At 42.9% G+C, this 16,853-nt stretch overlaps 1 protein-coding gene across 1 annotated transcript; it reads right to left on the reverse strand.

The window, feature by feature from the left end:
* Positions 1–11,487: 11,487 nt before the first annotated feature.
* Positions 11,488–16,081, reverse strand: LOC145417399 (monocarboxylate transporter 14-like). The gene is made up of 5 exons (XM_080286077.1): positions 15,629–16,081; positions 14,744–15,014; positions 13,701–14,522; positions 13,095–13,286; positions 11,488–11,678 (listed from the first exon to the last, which is right to left on the reverse strand). The coding sequence occupies exons 1-5, from the start codon at positions 16,079–16,081 to the stop codon at positions 11,488–11,490; spliced, it is 1,929 nt and encodes a 642-aa protein (XP_080142203.1).
* Positions 16,082–16,853: the final 772 nt, after the last annotated feature.

The following is a 16,853-nucleotide window of genomic DNA, read 5'->3' on the forward strand; positions in this document are numbered from 1 at the left end:
ATCATTATCATACTTACTGTGAAAATCTCCGTGACTGCAATAGAGAAAACAATGCATTAACAGTACACGAACATTTATAAGGATTATGGGATGTCTTAGTAGGCCAATAAATGCGACGAAAGCTAATTACTGTAGTGGTCATCGATGAACTCTGAGATGACCTTCAGAGGACTTCACTTATATGCCTCCAATTTACAATACCATAGAGCAATTCTTTCCACAAATCAGGAGTGCAGAAACAAGTAATTTTCCTTTACCAGTGCATTACAAACTCTGGATATCATCACTTTACAGAATCAAAAAGCAGTGATGCATAGGAGGTGAAATTTTAATGGTTGTTCGTTCTGTAGCAATCGTGGCTCAGTGGGTTAGAGCGCTCCGCGCTGACCGAAGGGTCGGAGGATGGAATCCATTCAAAGGTCACTGGTAGACATCAGGAAGGGCATCCGGTCATAAAATACTACACGCTCCAATCCAAAGTCCTCTACCCAGGGGCAACGCCTTAGCCCTTCGGGGATACCTGACATACAACCAAAAAAAAAAAAAAAAAAAAAAAAGGTCGTTCTGTACTGAGTGGAAATCAATGGTCGTCCTCTCAAAGGCTTTCCTGTACCATATATCTGTTTACTTAGTGAACTTAACAGTGAATGGTCTGAAAACAAGTTTTATTTAACATTTCAGTTAACTATCCCGTATGTTCTAAGCCAACTCAGCCCCAGGACCCTACAGCAACATGGGACATTGTTCTCGCCACGTATTCTACACTGGACCATTTCTCTCTTGGCGCTGCTTCGGTAGCGCTTGGAGAGTTGAAAAAAAGATCCAAAAGCCAAACACTTTTAATTTATATAAACCTGAATCTATACGCTAAACATCATGATTATAAGGTGGCTCACTCTCCTAATCCATGACGACAAGGTGGCTCACTCTCCTAATCCATGACTACAAGGTGGCTCACTCTCCTAATCCATGACTACAAGGTGGCTCACTCTCCTAATCCATGACTACAAGGTGGCTCACTCTCCTAATCCATGACTACAAGGCTGCTCACTCCCCTATCTCCCACACCTTTACTTATTCCCCTAGACTTACCAAACAGGGGGCCTGAAGCGAAGAGCCATATGCCATTAATTACCCCTGCCACACCAATTATGGCCATGTACTTGTACGCTCCCATACTCTCAACCATCAGCAGTGTATAGAGGTTCAAGCAAGACCCTGTCATGAACCCAAACATCCCCAGCGACACGTTTATCCACACTATCCCCTCCACGAAGCAGAACACTGTGAAGGATAGGAACGGATGACAACAGCGAAGGTGAATTGACTCATCCCTATAGTTATACGTATTCAAATAATCATTCTCATCAAAATATCTTACATGCAAAGTTTCAATACTGTCACGTATTGATTTATATCCAATCTTATCAGTTAAAACTTACTAATAATCATAACCATAAGTCCTGCGGTGCTGATAATGATGAGAACACGGGTATTGAAAAGTGGTAGGTCAGTCAGGGGGGTCACCACTAGCCTAGAGAGAAGGTTAAAGATGCTGAACAGTGACACCCCCCATGACGCCTGTTCCTGTGTATATCCCTCAGACTTCATGGCAAATGGCACCATCATCATGAAGTTCAGATAGACACCAAACAAAAAACATCCTCCCACGGAAATGATGACAGCTGACGCATACCGCAGAATTCCAATGTTTCTGAGTAAAGTTCTGAATAGAACTACCAAAGTGGTTTTCAAGTCAGGTTTGTTTTTAGATGCACTGAGTGGTATGTGACTCTTAGTTCTGGTGGTTTCTTTGTTCACAGTCAGACTAAGGTCACCAGTACTTTTCCCACTGTTTTCGATCCACGGTTTGAATGGTATCAGTTCACTTGTTTCAACCAGTCCCCGATTCTCCGTTGTGTCATCATCTGTTTCATCATTTCCTGGCTTATAAGTGCTGGAGATATCATGAAGTTCACTGTCAACATCTATTGTGAGATGTTTATCGCCAGATACTTCTTTTGGGGTTACTGTTTTCTCATCCTTTATCGGTTTGTGCCAGGCAACGGGGTGGAAGACTGCAGCAGCGGCACAGTTACTGAGCATGAAGGCAGCGACGATGAGGGTGGCTCCCCTGAAGGCGTACTCCTGCTGCAGGTAGGTGATGGCGGGAGGCCCCAGTATCCCACCTACAGGGATCCCCGCTGACATGATTCCAGTGGCCCGACCTCGCAGTCTCTTGAAGTAAAAGGGAATGATGCAGTAGGCCACCAGGGAGCAAAGACCAAACCCCAGACCTAGACAAACAAAACATTGATAAACGTTGGGTGAATGAGGAAAGATAGCTTACAGCCAGGCTCTTATTTAATATTTAGGACACCTTACCGATAATTCAATCACATGCTTATCCATTCTCTTGTATAGGGATGCAGTGTCATGAGGGTGAATACTCGTATCTCAGTATCTTAAGACAAAATAAAAATATGCATGGAGGAAATAATTATAGTGTCCCATTCTTCACTCAATTTCACAGACCGCTTCAGCCATCTGTTCTTCCCCTTCAGTCTAATACATTGTTGAGCTATCACTGCATTCATGTACTTTCCTTCTGTTATGACATATGCACTACATTTAACCCTGTTGAGAGCTAGGGATTCTTAAATCTTTTGGTGTGTTTCCCACAACATGGTTTTTACTCTCTCTTGAAGTGGTCTCTCCTCCTTTAACGACGGTGACGTTACAATCACCCTTGCGTGCAATATCAGGGACGTTTCAAAAGTCTGGGTTGAGTCAGTATCTTCCAAAACCCTCCCTCCCAGCTTTTCATCAGTCAACATGCAATACGACTGAGCAATGTCTAAATTCCCTGGGGTACAAAAGATTTCGAGACGGACAGAGAGCTTGCCCTCACATCACCACACTTCCTCAGGAGCCCTTTTTTTGTCTACCCTGGCTCGACAAACAATATCTTCATCTACCGCCTTATCATACGAAAGTGACCACCTCAGTAATGGCAAAAAAACAAAAATGGATGAATTCTCTCTCTCCCTCTCTCTCTCTCTCTCTCTCTCTCTCTCTCTCTCTCTCTCTCTGACTAACCTACGAGAAAGGAGTGTGAGAAGAAAAGGTAAGGAGCGCTGGTGGCGAAGGCGGAGAAAGTAAAACCAGCACTAATAAGCAGCCCACCGACAAAGGCCACACTTCTCCAGCCAAAGTGTTCCACTAGTGCCCCGCCCAGAAGGTTTGAGCTGCACAACAAGAATTTTTCAGTGTTGAAGATAGCTGCCACTACTGATGAGGGCGTCTGTAGCTGGTTAAGGAAGTCCAGGAAGAGGATGCTGAAGCAGTTACTGATGATTCCAATAGACATCTGATGATTGAAAGTTAGCCATTAGGAGCATACAGTTAGTAAACAAAATAAGTCGACAATACAAACATCCCTTGTTCTCTGCAGGTGAGTTAATACGGCCCTAATACTATTTTGAAGATTAGTTACAACCTCCCTAATACTCACCAATATAACAAAAGCACCTAACAGGACAACGTAGGCCCAACCACCATCCAAAGCCTCGGGTTCATCATCATCATAATCATCATCATCATCATCATTATCATCACCCAGCCATTCCACATCCTTCTCTCTGCCACTTTCTGGTCGCATAATCAAGATCTCCTCTTCATGCTTTATCTTTTGCCCGCCCGAGGCATCCACAGCTTCTGCCCTCTCCTTATCTTTAATCTCAACCTTATCAGTGGTCCTAGGGTCACCGGCACATCCAGCTTGGTTCGCTCTTGTTATCGGGGTGTTGTTATCAGTCATTTTTTCTTCCTCAATGACATCGGTTTGTTCGTCGTGTAGAGACATCGTCTCTATCCTTTAATAATGGTTCTCAAGTTAATTTAATCTTCAAGACGACTTTGTAATTTTATGTTATACTCCGACTCCACACTTTACACTTAAACTAACCCCCAGATGATTTTAGGTAAGAATTAGATGTTGCTGAAAAACCGTCAATGTAATTACACATAGTTCTTTTTTAAACCCATATCACAGAGGGAAAGGACGAGAATACGATCAAGTGACGGGGTGGAGAGGTGAAGGCTGCATGAAGGACACTGAGAGACTGGGACAGGGCAGCTTTGTGGCGGACTGGCGTCATGGAGAATGATTTGCTTGTGGCCACGTACACTCCGTGATTCAAGCAGCTGGATATTGATTGATACGAATGTGAACGATGGCTCGCTTTCATTCGTAAAGTAAAACAACACTTAATTTACGCCCGTCACTTCTCCATCAGAATTTTCCTCACGTTTTCTCTACAGTTACGTTTTCTTAAGACCGCTTTGTTGTTCACTATGCACACTTTTTCACTGTTCATCTTATACTGTAGATATTGTCTTTAAATATCCCTTGAGCTTTCATAAAACTGTTTCCAAGGTTGTCTTTGTGCAACTTGGTAATGTTTTTAGTTTCACACTACGCGGAACGAGAGAGAGAAGGGAGGCGTGAGTGAGAGGAAGGCGGTGAGTTAGAGCGTGAAGGAAGTGTATGTGGGGTAAGAGCAATAGCCAACAACTAAGTGCTTGAATGCTTGAGGGTCGACTTGAGCACCCAGTGAGAGGGAGGGAGGGAGGGAGAGGGAAAAAATGGAAGGGAGAGAGATTAAGGAGTGAGGGGATGGGGGAGGAACAGGGGGGAGGCTGCCCGGTGTCTCAACGAGTTTGGAAGGGCATGTTTTAGGCTGGAGACACAATGAGGGCCGGATTATATAGGGTTGGAGTAGCAATAAGTTGGACAGAAATCTCCACAGTAATTATTGGAAACTAGAAAGCGCACGTTGATCCGGAAGACAGGTTCATATTCCCCTCTACCTGGACAGCGCAGGTGTTAAAATGCACTTTCCTATACACATGTAGAAGGAAAGAAAGCAAGAAATATTAGGAACCTTAATAAGCATAATATGTTGATAAGAAATTACCACTTCTTTTGTTTTGTTGAGACAGAGAGAGAGGGAAAGGGAGATAGGGAGAGAGAGAGAGATGACCTTGGCTGACTTTTCTCTTTGTCTATCTACACCAAGAGCGTTATGTAAATCCCGCCACAACTATTCCAGTATGTAGTGAATACAGTTACCTTCCATGCCTCTTTCTTTACCCATGCAAGTACCATTAATTCCAAACCAAACAAGATTACAGTATAATCGCGGCGCACGACTCTGAGGTTGTCATTTTTCGTACCCTGGCAACCTACCATTCAAAAGTGCGTCCGATTTTGTATCATATTATACACGAATCATATTATTATGCACGAATATATTATACACGAATATTATTACACACAAACTTATTATGCACGTATCACATGCGTCTCATTATACACGATATCAGGCGCACTTTTGAGTGGTAGGTTGCCAGGGCACGATAATAACAACCTCAGAGTCGTGCGGCGCTGCTATAGTAAAGTGAATAGTAAAGATTTTTGTAATGATAGTAAGGTGGTGGGTAGACTGGATTATCATGCAAATTGGTGAAGATCAATGGCAAGTACAAACAGCAGTATATTTGACTCAGCAACAGGGTGTGGTACTGCTATCCCATCACTGACGTCTGTGTTAGATTAACACACACACACACACACACACACACACACACACACACACACACACACACACACACACACACACACACACACACACACACACACACACACACACACACACACACACGCACGCACGCGCGCACACAAGCACACACACACACACGCGAGCACAAACACACACACACATACATACAGAAATCATGCGCACAAGGTACAAACTTAAAAATTACACACACACACACACAAATATACATACAGAAGCCATGCGCTCAAGCTACACAGACTTAAAAATTACACACACACACACACACACACACACACACACACACACACACACACACACACACACACACACACACACACACACACACACACACACACACACACACACACACACACACACACACACACACACACACACACACACACACACACACACACACACACACACACGCACGCACGCACGCACGCACGCACATACAGAATAGACAGTGTTTTAAGTATGATTTATAATTATCGGAGAGTCCAACCGATAAGAATGGATAAAAAAGATTCCACAATATATAATTTAGGTTTTGCCTCTTCACTCAATTGATGTATTTTCTTCCTTTTCCTACCCCAGACGATTTAAGTCAAGGGGGATTTTTTCAGCTGAGGAAGAGGGATTTACACCACAGTAATCCCTTCATCATCAGACATTTCGCGTACACAGAAAAACATACACAGCATAACTCCTCAGCCCCACGACACAAGACTATCTATCTATTTATCTATCTATCGCCAGACTCCCTAATCCCGTATGGGGTGGCCACAAACAAATAGCCCCCACGTCGTCCTGTCCTCCGCCATTTCACTGCCCTGCTACCATCTCACATCCCCCTCTCTCACATACCTCTCCACTCCATCCCTCCATCTCATCCTTGGCCTCCCCCTCCCTCTCCCTCCCTCCACCTCACTCACATACACTCCCCTCGCCAGTCTCTCACTCTCCATCCTCTCCATGCAAGACACCCCATTAAATTTCTCAAAAAAAAAAAAAAAAAACTCTGCATCCCGTCATATAACAGAATATTCCATTAAATTTTTCCCCCTCCCCCCCGAAAAAAAAAAATCCATAGCCTCACTACATAGCAGGACATTTCATTAAATTTCGCATAATGAAAAAATGAAAAAAAAATATCCACAGCCCCACTACACAGCAAGATCCTTCATGAAACCAAGACGCTCAGAAGAAACGCAGTAAGATCGTCGTGGGGGAATGCTGAGTGCTGTCCCTCCTCAGCAAGGTCTGGGGTAGGAGGCATGAAGAAATGAATAACACCACAGTCAGCACCATAGGCAGCACTCAGCACTAAAAAGTTTCCTATAGTTCTTGAAGACGTGGATCTCCCGGTTTCAGTGAGAATGCTTAGAGAACTGTAAACCTCACCCCACTTTTCAACAATATTTAAGATGAGAAAAATCGTCTGAAGTAGCGAGTATAATGAAAAGAAAATAGTCATTGGATGGAAAGGGGTTAGTTCTGTCCCGTTTTGAGGTAGGGGTATTTATCTGATTGTTGTGTTTTTTATTCTAGAGGGGAAATTGTGACTTGGAAGAAATTGTCAGGTTTGGACCTCTTAGTGACAGGTAATAATTCCAAGCCTTCTTCTTCTGTGATATCAGTGCAGAATGAGTTATGCTTCTGTGTGTGTGTGTGTGTGTGTGTGTGTGTGTGTGTGTGTGTGTGTGTGTGTGTGTGTGTGTGTGTGTGTGTGTGTGTGTGTGTGTGTGTGTGTGTGTGTGTGTGTGTGTGTGTGTGAGAGAGAGAGAGAGAGAGAGAGAGAGATGGGAGGAATGCGAAGGCTGCAGCTTGTGCGTGAGAAAGCCAGATAATTCAGACAGTAATTACGCAGTTTAGTGCCAGCTGAACTTGCCAACGAGGGAGAGAGAGAGAGAGAGAGAGAGAGAGAGAGAGAGAGAATAACCCAAGTACCGTGCATGCGTGTGGGTGTACAGTAGGTGAGTGTGTGTAGAGGTGAATGATAAACTCCCCCAGTTAATGTTCTCTGAAAATATTTGCATGTAAATTGCCATAAATCATTGCTCTCAACTTTGTCTCCGTCATCCATAACTGTCCGAGCGAGGGAAACGAGCGAGAACACCATCCAACATGTAACTGGGTGGTTGGTGGATGGTTACAGGAGAAGGGGGCATTTAGAAAGTAGCTATACCCCTTTCACGCTAACTTGGCTCAGGTATTTGTCCTTGTAAAGTTAATGTCACGTAGACCAATGCCGGAATAAAACAATGCTATGGCTCTACCCCCTCTCCATAGCACTTCTTCGTGACTATCATCATATTCTGGTTTTAATCTTTGTTACGCCTCAGCATTCAAGATGGAGAGATGGCAATTTTAGGCCAAGTTAGAGTAAAAGGAGTATAGTAGAGCACCACCAGGGAAATATTCAAAGCAAATCGCTAAACCAGAGATAATACTTTGAAAACAGACATGATTGCGACTCCACTCCTCATGCCTACATTCTCCTATTTATCGTAGTCACCCTTCTCTTACGTTTTCGTGATGATATCCTATTCCATATTCTTAAGTTTGCGTCTTTCTGTCTGTCTGTCTCTCTCATGCGAACTATTTATAAAGGCCTTTCTGTGGTGAGCCAAATAGAAACCAAAGACCGCTTGTATGTATGTGTGTAGGTAGGTAGGTAGGTAGGTAGGCAGGTAGGTAGGAATATATGTATGTCCTACCAATCCTCCGGGACTCTACCATCCTCTCAGGCCAATCTACACATCTTCCACATCCATTGTATGGGTATTTTTTTTCAGTAACAGAACGGAGGAACGAAAAACAAATGAATAAAAAAATAATGTATGTATGTATGTATATATGTATGTACCTTAATGCTTCGTGTCGTGGATAGGCATAATGTCCCCTTTCTTTTTAAGGGTATACGCAGTACCGTGGAGGCGATTTGTTTGTGGCCACCCCTTACGGGATCGAGGCGTCTGGCAATAGATAGATAGACGCAGTACAGTGCTGTGGTGTACCTCAAACATCTCGACCTTGGAGCTAGATGTGCTGTTGTACTCTACCCACTCGACTACACTTGATATCAGGCTGGGGGCTTACATCAACACCCCCCACTGATTGTGTAACCCGTGTACTAAGAATCGACACCTGGGCAGCGGGCAAGGTACGGCCGGTGTTGCTAAGGTGTACGCTCTCCTTTACTGCGATTATTTTACTTCCTCCTTTATTTATTGATTTGTTTATTGTGATTATTGCTCCCTCCAGACAATATATTTTTTTTTTTGCAGACTTCTTCAAGGGGAAAAGTGTTGTACAGTTTCATTTAATTCCTTGAGTGATTGCTGCTTCCTTATTTCCTGATTGAATAAAGGAGGAGGAGGAGGAGGAGGAGGCCGCGGGGGGGGGGGGGAGAAAAATGAAGAAAGAGAAAAAGAAAAGAGGAAAACAGAGGAAGAATATAGAAAGCGTCATTCAAGTGCAGGCATTAACCGCAGCTGTTTCTAAAGTGGCTTCTAAAAATAAACCGCTGAGGAAGAGGTGTTAGGGAGCTTCCTCGACCGATGAGAATACGAGTCACTACCAGGACTCTCACATAAGCTTAAGAAAATCGTCTGTTAAGAGCAAGAAAAAAACAAAAACGACTTCATTTGTCTTGAGAAATCAAATGTTTTCAAGACTTTGACTTGGTTACATAATTTAATCTTAATTCTCACTCTCTCTCTCGCTCTGTGTGTGTGTGTGTGTGTGTGTGTGTGTGTGTGTGTGTGTGTGTGTGTGTGTGTGTGTGTGTGTGTGTGTGTGTGTGTGTGTGTGTGTGTGTGTGTGTGTGTGTGTGTGTGTGTGTGTGTGTGTGTGTGTGTGTGTGTGTGTGTGTGTGTGTGTGTGTGTGTGTGTGTGTGTGTGTGTGTGTGTGGGTAAGCGTTTGTACCCGCCATCCTCTTACTTCAAGCAAGACTCTTACAATAAAGAAAATAAAGAAGAATTAAAGAAGTAATATAAGTGGGGTAATATTAGTGGGGGAATATCATCAGGTAAGGTACAGTCGGGGGCAGGAATATCCCTCCACTTTAGGGTCGAAATAATACGAAAAACTGACACAATATTCTGAAAAGTCTGTTGGGTCCTGAAGGTAACATCACAGCGTCTCAAAAATTATCGTTCACTGTCTCGTTATGTATCGTTCGAGTGAATATATATTACCCTCCGCAATTTGTACTTTAAATAGCCCCTCTTGGACCCTAATTACCTTCATTTTCTATCTATCTATCTATTGCCAGACGCCATAATCCCGTCAGGGGTGGCCATTTGACTTTGAGTTATTTGTTTTACGGGGAGGGGCACTAACCCTCCACCAACCCACTTGCTGACACGTAGGGAGCACGTATGGTTTGGTTATATGGTTACCACCCAGCGTTGTAAATGGTTTCTTGACTTACAGGAAACCATTTGGCTTGTCACTCAATGTAAAGCCACCTGTAAAGGAAAGAAAAGCAATAAGAAGTGACAGGAAAGATGGGAGAAATAGGAAGAGAGGAGGACAGGCACAGAAAAAGAATGATAAAGGCTAAGGAAGAAGTAGGCAGCACTACATCAAGTGAGTGGATGATGGTCGCCACCACCTACCACTTTATTTTCCACCTGTGTTTTTTATCTAGATGTTAATAATAGCATCCGTAAATATCTAGACAGCGCAAGAGTTTTAAAAGATTCAGTTTAATACGTATATATTACAACTGTGTTTTTGACCATCAGTAAATTTTTAGACTGAGCACATGTTTACAAAAAATTGAATTGATTATATATCATTTATAATAGCGTTGTTGAGACAGATGCGACTCATCTGTTACTACTATTACTACTACTACTACTACTATTACTACTACTACTACTTCGACTACTACCACTACTACTACTGCTACTACTACTACAACTATTACAGCTACTGCTACTACTATTATTATTAATATTTTTATTATTACTATTACTATTATTATTATTATTATTACTATTATTATTATTATTATTATTATTATTATTATTATTATTACTGCTACTACTACTCCTAGTACTACTACTACTACTACTGCTACTACTACTACTACTAAAACTACTGCTGCTACTGCTAATAATAATAATAATAATAATAATAATAACAACAATAACAATAATAATAGTAATAATAATAATAAATAATAATAGTAATAATAATAATAGTAATAATAATAATAGTAATAATAATAATAATAATAATAATAATAATAATAATAATAATACACTATTATTATTTTTTCTTTATTAATACTGCTTCCTGACGATATTATCCAGACTCAGACTTATCGACCTGAAGGGGTAAGATCTAACATTCATAAATCCCTTTTCTACGAGGTGACTCCCAATTGATGTAAAAATCCTCTAGTGGCGGATTAATGAAGGCGAAACATGCATCAATCCGAGGGGATTAAGGACATCACAGAAAGTTGTTACGGAATATATGCTAAGGAAAGATAGGCTGGGTGTTTTTCCGCCGTAATTTTCCATACAAGTTCCCCCTATTATTTACTCATTTATTTATTTATTTATTGATTGATTTTTGGGTCGTGTTTCTTCGTACTTTTTCCTGCCGGTTTCGAAAGAAGGATTTGGCGTGTAGGGGAAATTTCTTCGTTCCTTCCTTATTCTGAGTCTTATCATTTTAACTTTTGCCATTCAACCTAGTGTATTATATATATATTTTCTTAGATTATTTGGCTATATTCTTATCTTTCTCTTCTTTAATTCCTCCATCCTTCCCTCCTAGTTTCCTCTGTCTACGCTTTTCCTCCTCCTCCCCTTCCTCCTTCCTCCTGTTGGTTTCTCCTGTCTACCCTTCTCCTCCTCCTCTTCCTCCTGTTGGTTTCTTCTGTCTACTCTTCTCCTCCTCCTCTTCCTCTTTCTTCCTGTCCCAAACGAGGGCACGAGGGAGGAAGGCGAGGCTTGTGATGGAGATGATGGCGGTGGCTGAGAGGACACACAAGGTCAAGATGTAGCTGCCAGTCAGGTCACGTATCACACCTGTGAGCACATCTCATTAGCACCTGTCACGTATCACACCTGTGGGCACATCTCATTAGCACCTGTCACGTATCATACCTGTAGGCACATCTCATTAGCACCTGTCACGTATCATACCTGTAGGCACATCTCATTAGCACCTGTCACGTATCATACCTGTAGGCACATCTCATTAGCACCTGCATCTTTAATATGTAGTGCTGGAGTGGACGCCTTCATGTCCTGGCACAGATATGAGCGGGTGGTGGAGCTGCCTGGTTATTCACACGTCCCTCAACTCCCTCTCTATCCCCCGAAAGGAAGATGGTGGACTGCATTTGCAACTTTAGCCTGCAGTCCACGGGGTTCACGTTCGGATGATATTTGGGTTGCAGCTGCTACTACTACTACTACTACTACTACTACTACTACTACTACTGCAGCTACTACTACTACTACTACTACTGCTACTGCTACCACTACTACTACTACTACTGCTACCACTACTACTACTACTACTAGTACTACTACTACTACTACTACTACTGCCACTACTGTTACTACTACTACTACTACTACTACTACTACTACTGTTAATAATAATAATAATGATAATAAAAATAATGATGATGATAATAATAATAATAATAATAATAATAATAATAACCGTAGCTAAAATGTCAGTAATTACTTAAAGAAAAGCGGGTGACGCAAAAGACGAATTATATTACCACGAGAAATAAGATGATCGAAGGACATGCCATGAGACCAAGACACTCACTACGAATACTATGAGAAGAGAGGGAATATGGCTCATGCTGCTGGGATGGGCAGGTGTGTCCTCCTTTATTGCAGTAGGAGGCTTCGTGACATCTGTTCCCAGGCGGTTTATTTTGCATGATGTAACACCTTTATATTTTTCACATGTTATTTATATATTTTTTTTAATATATACTTTTTTTTAAATCAATAACATACCAATTATTGAGGTGTAAGGCATAGAATAAGTCGCCAGGAAAAAGATGCTGCAAATCACCAAAACAACTAGAATGCAGACCTATTTCTAGTTGGAATTCTAGATGCACAGAAGGGGACGTGGCCGGATGTAATTTCTCATAAGATTGCCATAGGAACTCTTTTTCTCTCCTGGAAGCTCCCTAACACCTCTTCCTTAGCGATTTATTCCTGGATATGGCTGGTTAATATCCTAGTGTACGTTATGCAGAGAATGGCGATAGTGGAAGGATTTATGTAACACGGGAGAGGGGGGTAAGGTGTAAAAGCAAAATAAATCGCTTAGGAAAAGGTGCTAGGGGGCTTCCTCAAACAAAATAAATCGCTTAGAGTGGGGCAAGGCGTAACAAACAAAATAAATCGCTTAGGAAAAGGTGCTAGGGTGCTTTCTCAAACAGACGAAAATAGGGACGAAAATCTCACCCAAGAAAGAGCCAGAGACGATAAGCCAGACTCCGGAGACGATGTTGGCGACGCCGTGTATGGCAATGTATTTCTGGAGACCAGTGTAGTTGACGAGGAGGAGCTGGAAGAGTGTAGTTTTGACGCCTACACCAACGCCATACACCGCCTGAACCACACCCACCATCAGCACCCCCTCCACGAAGCAGAAGCCTGTGTGGGAGGAGTTATGTAGAAGTTACAGACGGTACGGGCCTTCAGAGAGAAAAAAAATCGTAACAAGTCTCTGAAATGCTTCTTAAATTATCGACATCTAATGGAAATACCTCCACGACATGCAGCAAAGAGTCATCATCATCATCATCATCATCATCATCATCATCATCATCATTTTAACTTGTTGCTAAAGACTTAAGGTGGGGAGATCTAGACTACAGTTCTTTTATCTCACGGGGAAGTTCTTGGTATACTCTTCATCCTATTGCATCTTAGAAGGTAAACACTGACCTACTTGTGTCTCAAACGCTGTGTGGAAAAGGTATAAACATTTAGCTTTAAATACAGATAAACAGGTATGTAAGAATCACATACAGTATGGCTCAAAATTATGACAAGACTCTGATGTACCGATTATACCCAACGCCATGACAGCGGTGCCCATAATGTAGCCACTGAGGACATTAAAACGGGGATGGTCTGCCACGGAAGACACCAGTAGTTTGGCCGCCAGATTGCACACACTGGACACCGACAGACCCCACGAGATCTCCTCCTGCGAGTACCCTTCAGCCTTCATCGCAAAGGGCACCAGCATCCTGAAGTTGAGGTACAGGCCGAAGGATATAGACGTGGCCAAGGAGAGAATGAAACCTGAAAGAGTTCGCATAATTCCAAGGTTCCTGGCGAGGTTACAAAACAGTGCCTTTATCATCGCCCAAAGTCCTGAGCTGTTCTTCGTTGAGGTGGATGGTTCCGGGGCGTTCACCATCTTGGGTTTGGCAGTATCCTGTTCATTAGAGAGTGAGTTATTGTTCTCTTCGCCGTTCGCACCGTGAGATGTAACTTCCTTCAGCTCTGTCAATTCCATCCTTTCCGCATTTCCTGTAGCACCTTCTTCCTCCTTACCATTTTTACTATTCACATTTTTGTCATAATAGTCTTTTTCGATATTTTGTGGACTTCCTGGTTTTTTGACTGGCTTCCTTTTATGCCAGGCGACGGGGTGGAAGACAGCAGCTGCGGCACAATTGTTCAGCAAGAAGGCGGCGACGATGAGGGTGGCTCCTCTGAAACCGTACTCCTCCTGCACGTAGGTGATGGCTGGAGGTCCCAACATCCCACCTATGCAGACGCCAGAGGTCATAAGTCCGCTGGCCCGACCTCGCAGCCTCTTGAAGTAGAAAGGCATTATGGTGTAGGAGACCAGGGAACTCAGACCAGACCCGAGACCTGGGGAAGAGAAAATGAAAGAGTTTATCATCTTACACCATCATGGCTTTTCCTGCTCATGCTTGCTAACATCAGACGACTTTGTTCAGCAGTTTAACCTTGTATAACCAACCAGGCCTAACGTAATCCAATCTAACTTAGCCTAACCTAGCCCAGTCTAACCTGTATCACCTAACAATCCATACCATATCATACCATAACATAAAATAACCTTGACCAACCTAGCAGGAAGGAGTGTGAGAAGAGTAGGTAGACTGCTGAAGGCGCGAAAGCAGACAGGGAGAGGCCCAGGGCAGGAAGCAGACCCGCCACCATACCCACACGCCGCCACCCGAAGCGCTGCACCAGTGGCCCCCCCAGGAAATTAGCCAAACACCACATGAAGGACTCTGCGTTGAAGATGGTTGCCACCAGCGTTGAGGAAGTCCCCAGCTGGTTGAGGAAGTCCAGGAAGAGGATACTGAAGCACTGACTGCTGATTCCAACCGATGCCTGAAAGAGTATATTCCACGTATGCACCTTAGCGGCCGGCTTGCATACGCCTGACGTTGAATGGAAATTTTACTGTACGCGTTCAAGCTTCGTTTTTGGGGTCATGAAAGGCAACTTATCCGAATTGTAGGAAAACACAGAAATTAACTGGAACAGTGACAAGAAGAGGAAGAGGAGGAGGAGAAAAGAAAAGGAGAGAAAGAAAGAAAAGGGAAAAGAGAAAAAGGGAAGAAGAAGAAGGAAGAAGGAAGAAAAACAACAACACGAAGACCTAGATTAGATTTTATGCCTGTCGATTAAACGGGTCATTAAGAAAGAATATTACTTTTTCACCAACCCTCCATTATCCACTACCAAATCACCCACACTCCTTAAAAGGCCAGGTCCCTAATTTTACTTCTTTGTCTTTTTTCTGTCACCAGTACCACACACTCTCACATTGCTACTACCACAACAATCACCCTACTGTACCACTACCACCACTCCGCAACCATCACCCTACCACACCACTACCACCACGCCACAACTCTCACCCTACCACACCGCTGCCATCTCTCAACCATCACCCAACCACTCACTACCACAGTCCCACAACCATCACCCTATCCACTTACCATAACGACGAAAGTTCCAGTCAGTACAACATATGCCCATCCTCCATCCAGAGCTTCATCGTCACCCTTGTCACACTCACCCTGTCGTTGGCTCTTCTCACCCTCTTCACCCTGATTCACACACACTATAAGCTCCTTCTTTTCGTCACCCCTCGCCTCTGCTTCTTTACCCTTACTCATCAACGTTGTCTCTTTGGCAGCATCCTCAAGATTGTGTTCATCATTTTTTTTTAACTCTCGTATCATCCCCACGAGTACTTTATTTGATATGTCCTCTTCGCGCCCTGTGTTCTCGTGTTCTCGCCTTTCTTCCTCGTGAACATCGTCAGTAATGGTGGTGTTATTGTTCTGCAAGTCCTCAGTGTCGAATTTCTTGTACCTTGCAGCTGCTTCCGCCAAAACGGGGCTTCCTTGCATGTCCACGTGCGCCGAGGTGGGACTGAAGGAAGGCATTGTGCTTTTCCTCTATTATATTCTTTTCTATTTTTATTCAACTTTAATTCTCATGCAGTTTCCTATTAAATCATTTATTACAATATTTTTTTTTATTACGGGTTGCCCTAATTTCATGTACTGTAGAGTGCTTTCTTTTTCTTTGCTCTCTTTACTACCCCAGTTGTGCTTATTCTGTTTCCAGTTCCTTGCAGTCACTTTCCTTTATCAACACTTTACTTTGGATTTTATAACCGCACACTCCCGGAATTACACGTACGGTGCTCTTTAATTCGTTTTGGCGTCCTTACTGAATAAAGTTTCCTAGATTTTATTTCATTTCGACTTCTTTTTGGGCCAACGTCCTTTAACAATACTTTACTACCCAACACTATTTTTTTCTGCGGAATAACTAAATATTACGAGGGGTCCTTTGTGGTTTAGCTTCCTTCTTTTATTACACAAGTTATTTTCATTCCACTTCCTCTACACTATTCCTGTTTAATTTTTATGCCAGATGGTTTGTATATATGGGAATTATCGCCGTCCCGTGGTGTAATTACCAGTCATATTCGCCAATCTTATTTTTGTTTAGCTGTCTTTCCTTTCAACACTAAGGCCAGGAGAGATTGGAGAAAGGAGGCTGACAAGAGCTGCACGGAGGAGCAAAACCATAGACAGACCGCCCAGATGACACAGGGGGAGATAATGAAGGGAGGGACATGAGTGGCGAAGGAGGGAAGGGAGGTAGAGGTATCATGAGGAGGGAGGGGAGGGGGAGAAAGTGAGGAGG

The sequence above is a fragment of the Coenobita brevimanus genome, chromosome 110, assembly GCF_032717465.1.
Source record: "Coenobita brevimanus isolate Jiangsu-jjx chromosome 110, ASM3271746v2, whole genome shotgun sequence".
NCBI classification, from domain to species: Eukaryota; Metazoa; Arthropoda; class Malacostraca; order Decapoda; family Coenobitidae; genus Coenobita; species Coenobita brevimanus.